A 7,262-nucleotide genomic window follows, 5' to 3' on the forward strand; every position below is an offset into this window, starting at 1 on the left:
TATATATATAATTTATTTATTTATAACGTTTCTAACAAAAGCTTTTATTTACTGCCAAATGTGGCCGTTTAACTTTGAAATTTATTCAACATAAAAATGGTGTAAAAATAGAGTTAAGTACCGAGTATGCTCCAAAAAAGAGCATATCGTAAATTAATAATATTATACGAATTATTACAAAGATTGTTTTTTTTTTTTGTATCTCTAGGAACATTATAACGAAGAAAAGAATTTCTTACCTTAATCGGATACATATGCTATCGTAACTGACTACACTAGTAGCGCTATAAATGCTCTACACGTGCTCTAAGCTTAATTAAAACGTAATTCTGCTGCGATTAAAATGGCAGCTCTCTTTTTCCTTCCACGAATGATCGTCCACGATCTTCGTAAGCTAACAATTCATTCCGACGAATACAAGGATATAGAGTCAGTTTAACTATCCATCTCGGTTCGAATCTATTACTGGATCTAGCAAATCGTAGATATCGTCACGTCGTACTCGGAACTAATATGTACGGTGTAATCTCGACAATAAATGGAGGTAGCAATATTGTCAATAACAGGATTAACCCTAGTGAAATGAATTATGGAACAATGTACAATATTTACGTTTATGTCGGATACTGGCTGTGTTCTAGTTCCGAACTTTCCATATCTTTTACATATATATAATCCACGCTATTCACGACAATACAAAATAATAAAACCCTGTAAATGATTTGTTACAATCGAGAATCTGTAATTTGGCATATGTCAAATATATGCCACTCTTCTCCCGCGAGAAAATTTCTTTACGTATTCTTATACCGATATACTTTTCTCCTATCTGAGCAATAAATTAAATAATCCCGTTGAAATAATACGCGAAGCGTGCAAAACAAAGAGATCACTGCAATAATAATCGAGATATACGTATACTATTTTTTATATACAAGGAATACAGGTACTTCTTAAGCGAGAGTATTTCTATATGTATAAACGCGAAACAATAATATTTTCGTATACATGTAAATACACGATTGCTCTTGTTAAGAGCAGGCAAGATTTACTAAGATCGATTCATTCTGTGAGAAAGAAAAAATGCTTTCTGTTACTTAATAAAGAATTAAAATTAATTAAGAGATTTATATATATATATATTTATATAGCATTGCTTAATTATAGCATGCAATGTTAAAAAGCATTGTAATAATTGTATCATTTGTGTAATAAAACTATATCACATATTTTAGAGACACATATAAATCATATGGAAATTATATACAGAGTATTCGGAGAAAATTACAAAAGCTTACTCGAGCAAGGTATTTCAGTTTGTAACTTGTTTTAGTATTTGCCCACAGCAGTTTACAGATCTACAGAACCTCGCCCCATAAAATTGCATATCACATTAATAAAGTCTATTGTACATACGCGGTTTTATTCTTTCTTGCTTCTCGAAACTTGCTTCTAAAACTGAGATCCTTTAAAAAGTCCGATCATTTAACAAGTATGTTCTATATGTGTCTTGCAAGAAACTCTTTGTTTCAGTTTTACGTAACTTTACGTTATATATTATGCTTTTCACGGGTGCCCTTTGCATTTTTAATTTCGATCGTTCACGGTTCTCATTGATATATGTTTTTATATTAATCAAGATCTACGGCAATATCCGCGTTATTGGTAGTAGAGACATTCATCTCCTCGTCTTCAATAGACTCTTTGTCCGTGGCGTTGGACACTGTATGATGATTGTTTGTCGTTTGATTGTCAATCTTTGCTTCATCGACCGGCTGAACTGTCGTTAGCGTGCTCCACCAGTTCGAGAATGCCCCTTTCGCTTGTGATAGCGCTCCCCCTTTGTAAATTGTTAGTTTCAAAAGTAATATTGCGCACATGATTCCGGCCGCATTAGATGTTAAAGCAAGATTAATTTAGACAGATGCTCTGATATATTCACGATTAAAAGATTTCATAGTATAATAATTAAAAAGTTGTACTTTTGTTTATTTATATTACTTTTTTTAAAAATAAATATTAATGTATAATTTTCACCAATGTATGCGAGGAAAATATTTTGATATGAAAACAAAATGTATATATATTTAAATGCTCTATATATATATATTATTGTATTTTATTACTCAACTTATATTTAAATCAGTAAATTGTGTAACCTTACCTACAGCTTTCCCAGTGGTCGCTACTGCGCGTCCTGTCGATGCCATTGCTTGATTTAACTTTCTGCCGCTTTCTGTGTTTTGCATCGTACTGAAACAGTATATTAAATAGATTTTTATTTCCCTTACGATTAGTCATAAATCAAATAAGTAAAGAGCACAAAAAATTACATATTAAAAATTCACGTATTTCACATAGGAAGATTTTAATACTCACTGTGACAAACGTAGTTTCATATCCTGCACTGACAGTTGACCAGCAAAGGGATGACCAGGCTCGATATTGAGTATCTCCGATTTGCTCGCGTTGCACCACGCCTTATAGTTGTTTGTAGCGCGCCACGCGGACACAAATGCTGCGTTATAATGATCCGACTGACGGGTATCCTGCTGCATACAGGTACGCAGCATGCTCAACAGGTACACCCGAAACTGCGTTCTGATCCACTCGTCGCCACCCTCCCATCCTACCCCGTCCAGAAAGATATCCTTCCGAGGTTCGGCTACGTGCCTCACGATGTAATCGGCGAATCTCAAGTCTTCGGTAGTAAGATGCAACTGTCGTCTCAGTTCGGGATCGGTTGCCTCTATTCGGGTATTTTCAATCTTTAAGTAACATAAAAAATTACAGTCAATAAAGTCGAATCGTTTATATTTAATTACGATTAAATTCAATATCACTCTTACACTTACTTCAACTAATACGTCAATAAGTTGCTTCTTTTGTTTAAACAATACATTTGTAGCGCCCACTATATATCCTCTAACATTCACGTCTCCCAAGAGATCCAGATAAGGTAAAGACAGATAGGGTAAGCAAAGATATCCCTGGAACAAATATAGATTTTTACACAATATGCAAAACATTCGTTCTAACGATATATACGATAGATAAAATAATATCAAAAATATCATTACCTTTGTAAATAGCTCCAAAGGTAGGCCGCACAATTCAGGATTAATATGCGCGATTTGCGTGATGTTGTTCGTTAATCTCGCATCGGAGAGCGCATCGTTACTCGTATCGCGGGGTAAACTATTATCTGTATCGCCCGTATTCAGCGTGATTGTGTTTACACTGTGCACTCTGTGTACGTTTTCGTTCGTCTGTGGCGAGTATTTGGAGTTGCTCTCTTCTAAATAAGATTCCGTGCATTCTTGCGCCGACTCGATTTCGATTACTTTCATATTTATATTTTCATTATCATTGTTATTTTTCTGCAGAGTTACATGTTGCAGCCCATCCAAGCACTTGCCCTCCATGGACTCGACGGTCTTGTTATCGTTGATGCACAATGAATTTCTATTACTATTGTCATTACATTGTTCATGGTTCGACTTAGATATATTGTCTTTGACAATACAAGTGGACGATAAGTTAGAATCGACATTGTTTGTCGAGAATTCTTCTTCGTCAAAAGTCGGTATCGGAGACATTGGCCTAGATGGTCTGAAGAGACAAAGAATTATTTATTGATCAATCTTGACAGAAGATTTTTAAATAAATTATTTTCTCTGTAATACCTGACACACGCCGCTTGTTGAAGGCCGTGCTCAATCATGCCAGGATATAGTGACAATAGAGTCAATATCGTAGCACACAATGGCTGTACAGGTGATTGATAAAAAACTATCCTTTTCTCAAGTAAAAGTAATTTAAATAAGAGCAATACTTTATGACGAAATTGTAGTATAAAATCTCTTGCGGACAAACCTATAAATAATTTAAATATCATATGTAATGTAAGTTGTATAACTTCATCCATTAAAAATTTGTTTAAAGTTAATTACCAACAAAAATTTGCGGCGGAATCTGACTATCACCACTCATACATGAATTAAGATGATGATAAGTATCCTCCAATAAGGACACTTTACTAAAATCTCCCTCGTCAAAATATGCATGCGTTATTAGAGCCATTTTCACTTGAATGTGCCCGTACAAAGGCAAAGTACTCAGCACGCACACCGATTTTTGAACAGTGCCTCTTGTTATATCAGAAGTGCGATTTTTTAATTTCTGTAATCGTAGTAAAAAAGAAACAATTCAATTTGATATTCTGTTAAAATTAAAATAAGATTAGTTTTAGGTGCAAGATATATTTTATGTACCTCTACTGGTATTTGTCGAAAACATGAAATGCCATATATTGTGCGTTTTGGATCGTTGAGACTAGGCAAATGAAAATAGACTGTATCCTCGTCGTAATTGTGAGAACCATCGGGTAGGGCGAGCGTAGGCAGGTACTTCCATCCTAAGGGGCATTCGTTAGGCGCGCCAGGCACCAAAGGCGGAAACGAGTATTCTACCTGAAAAGTAATGTTATGTTAGCGTGTGCAATATGTGATTTAAACGCACGGATGCAGAACGCACGCAGGTAGGTTAATCGACAGATTTTTACCTGACAGCCTTTTTTGTGATGAAACCCGACGACGATGACGTGAAGGATCGGCCCGTTCGATTCCGCCATCCTTATCTCGCCTCCGGTCGAAAATAACGCCACGGCACTTCCAAATCCCGGATACTTCTTTCCACACGGACAATTTGCCGATCTCACATTTCAGAACCGCAAAAAATATCTTTCTCGACGAGCCGATGGAGCGGCGGACACGCGCGATTTGACATGCGCCGCGACGTATATGTATATATACATAAGTGTGTGTGTGTATATATATATATATATATCGTTATCGCATCCCGGTATGATTACCAACGTAAGCGTAAACAGATTTGATACCTTTGTATCGTGATTCTGCTCTAAAATATATCCCGATTCAGAATTTTATCCAGTTTTTACTTTTATTTCTTTCAAAAGATCTATTTGTGTATTTTTTTACGTAGAAAATTCTATGCTATATGTATTTGATATAAATTAACCTTAAGATTGACTCTTATAATACTTGTATATATGTACATTATCGATGTCATATATACATATATGATGCAGTTATCTGTGATACTATTTAAATAACTACGATGAATCATCATCGTGCTTTAATTCCCTCCTAATTTATACTCTTCCAAGCATGATTCAGAGTGTGTACTTCAAGAGTAATATGAAATATTACTCAGTATAAAGTTATAAAAACAAGCTTTTTTTTTTTATATTTGTATCATATTACCTGAGCCAAGAGTCAATTAAAAGATTCGTTTAAAAGTATCTTCGATTTAATAACAAAACGCTCAATATATTGCATACAGAGTTGTCACATGTACATGTATAGTGTGTATGTGTGTGTATATATATGTATATATATATACACATACAAGTAGTGTTTTTATTACACAATCCATTAGGTACTTTGAATATTTTACAAATTTATGAGATGAAACATTTCCATTTGCATGTGACGAATCCACGCCTCCGTCCCATTGTGTCGCTCAAAAAATGTAATTCTTTATATATATACATACATACATATATATAATTATTTTTCTCTCTTATATATTTGTCTCTGCTTTACAAGTCCATTCTCTCTCAATGCCTATGTCCACGTACGATGATAATCTACGGGACAGAGCTCTAAAGATCTTCTGTAGATCTTCTGTTCACTCTGCTCGGAGTGCATAGCTGTTTCGATCGGCCTCATAGCCGTTCTCCTTCGCCATGGCGGTGGATAAGGAGAATACGAAAAAGGTGGATGAAAAATGTCCACTGGAAGACGCGCTACCTACGCACGTTAAAGCCCCGAGTACCGTCTGGGCCAGCTGGCATGCGAATTACATTGCTGGGATAATTGCCACCATTTGGAGCGCTCGACTTCGACTGAATTCTGTTGACCTCCTGCGCCATTTTTTCTTCCGGACTCTTTTCCTCCCCTAAAATCCTTCTCCGCGCTTCTGCATACTCTTGCTCTCTCTGAAATAATTTTTTTTATATTCTTGTGTGTTCAATAGGATAAGCGGTAACTTAAACGAGACAATGTTACATACCTGTTTTAGAGATTTGATAGGTTGTTTAGGTTTTTCGTCGTTTAGTGGCCCATCGCCACTTCCCCGTGAATCTCTAGATGGTCTCTTCAATATCTTTACTGTAGGCTTTGGAGGTACATACTGAGATCTGAGACCATCATCTCCCAAAATGATCATTCTTGTATTTGTGTTATGACTAGACCTGTATCCAAAAAATTATTTCATACATAATATTTATATATATATATGTGTGCGCATATGATACACAGTAGAAATCGCATAATAGAAATATATATCTTTTGGAATGACTCTGAAAAATATAAAGCAAAAGAGAACCTAACAAATGTTTGTCTAAGCCTACCTAGAAGATTCTATTTCTTCATCTACTGCGTCCAACTGAAGGGCCTCCAGTCTTTTATCGAGAGTCTAAAATCCATTATGATTTTACGTTATTTTTTTTTGTACACGATAATAAATGATTTATAGAAATGATCAAGTGATAAATTCGACTGAGAGTGTATTAGTTTAGGAGGGAAAAAAATAACTCGTATGGAAGTTCGACAATTTGAAACAAAAATGAGCCAAGCAAAAATGTAGCCTTATGGTAACATGAACCATTACTATTATCACTACAATTAATACTTTGCCAAAAAAAAAAAAAAATACATATCAACATTGAAGCGATAGACGATTCTTAATGCGAAAAGGACACGAAACAATCGGTCTTGACAATATTTTCTCGTCACGTTCCGAAAACTTTGCACAGGAAAGAGTTTGCGCGTGCACGGGTATAGGTTAACACAAGACTATATCGTTCTATGTTTAATTTGGAGAACAAAACTTGACACGCGTCTTACACTGGATTCCTCTATTTGCTCCCAGCTCTCGAGAACATCGTCCATGACTGATATGTCGCGAATTTCCTCGCGGAAATCTTCGAATTTCGCGAACTGTGCGCGATCAACAGCGTGTAGCGACAACTGGAGAGAACGGAACGCCAGTGTTGAAAATGAGGACGGTATTGGTGCTGCCGCGAACACATTTAAGGCCGCATTGGCGGTTTGTTAGAATTGTTTTTCGATTCATATTTCGCGAGATATATAACAGCTGTACTACAAATCGGAATTCATCGATTACACGAATCTCCTCCATCAGTGTAGTTTAAATATTCGAGAGCATATAAAGAT

At 35.7% G+C, this 7,262-nt stretch overlaps 2 protein-coding genes across 2 annotated transcripts; both read right to left on the reverse strand.

Moving 5' to 3' along the window:
- Positions 1-6: 6 nt before the first annotated feature.
- LOC115235823 (late secretory pathway protein AVL9 homolog) lies at positions 7-5,162 on the reverse strand. Its single transcript, XM_029807860.1, has 9 exons — positions 4,565-5,162; positions 4,275-4,472; positions 3,954-4,182; positions 3,687-3,876; positions 3,081-3,612; positions 2,856-2,990; positions 2,380-2,768; positions 2,165-2,253; positions 7-1,840 (listed from the first exon to the last, which is right to left on the reverse strand). Exons 1-9 carry the CDS (start codon positions 4,631-4,633, stop codon positions 1,632-1,634), a joined length of 2,040 nt encoding a protein of 679 aa, XP_029663720.1. The 5' UTR covers positions 4,634-5,162; the 3' UTR covers positions 7-1,631.
- Positions 5,163-5,313: 151 nt separating this feature from the next.
- On the reverse strand, positions 5,314-7,178 carry LOC115235825 (SUZ domain-containing protein 1). The gene is made up of 4 exons (XM_029807861.1): positions 6,933-7,178; positions 6,437-6,501; positions 6,097-6,277; positions 5,314-6,022 (listed from the first exon to the last, which is right to left on the reverse strand). Exons 1-4 carry the CDS (start codon positions 6,975-6,977, stop codon positions 5,831-5,833), a joined length of 483 nt encoding a protein of 160 aa, XP_029663721.1. The 5' UTR covers positions 6,978-7,178; the 3' UTR covers positions 5,314-5,830.
- Between the last annotated feature and the right edge of the window lie 84 nt (positions 7,179-7,262).

Source organism: Formica exsecta, unplaced genomic scaffold (genome assembly GCF_003651465.1).
Source record: "Formica exsecta isolate Colony F162 unplaced genomic scaffold, ASM365146v1 scaffold236, whole genome shotgun sequence".
NCBI classification, from domain to species: domain Eukaryota; kingdom Metazoa; phylum Arthropoda; class Insecta; order Hymenoptera; family Formicidae; genus Formica; species Formica exsecta.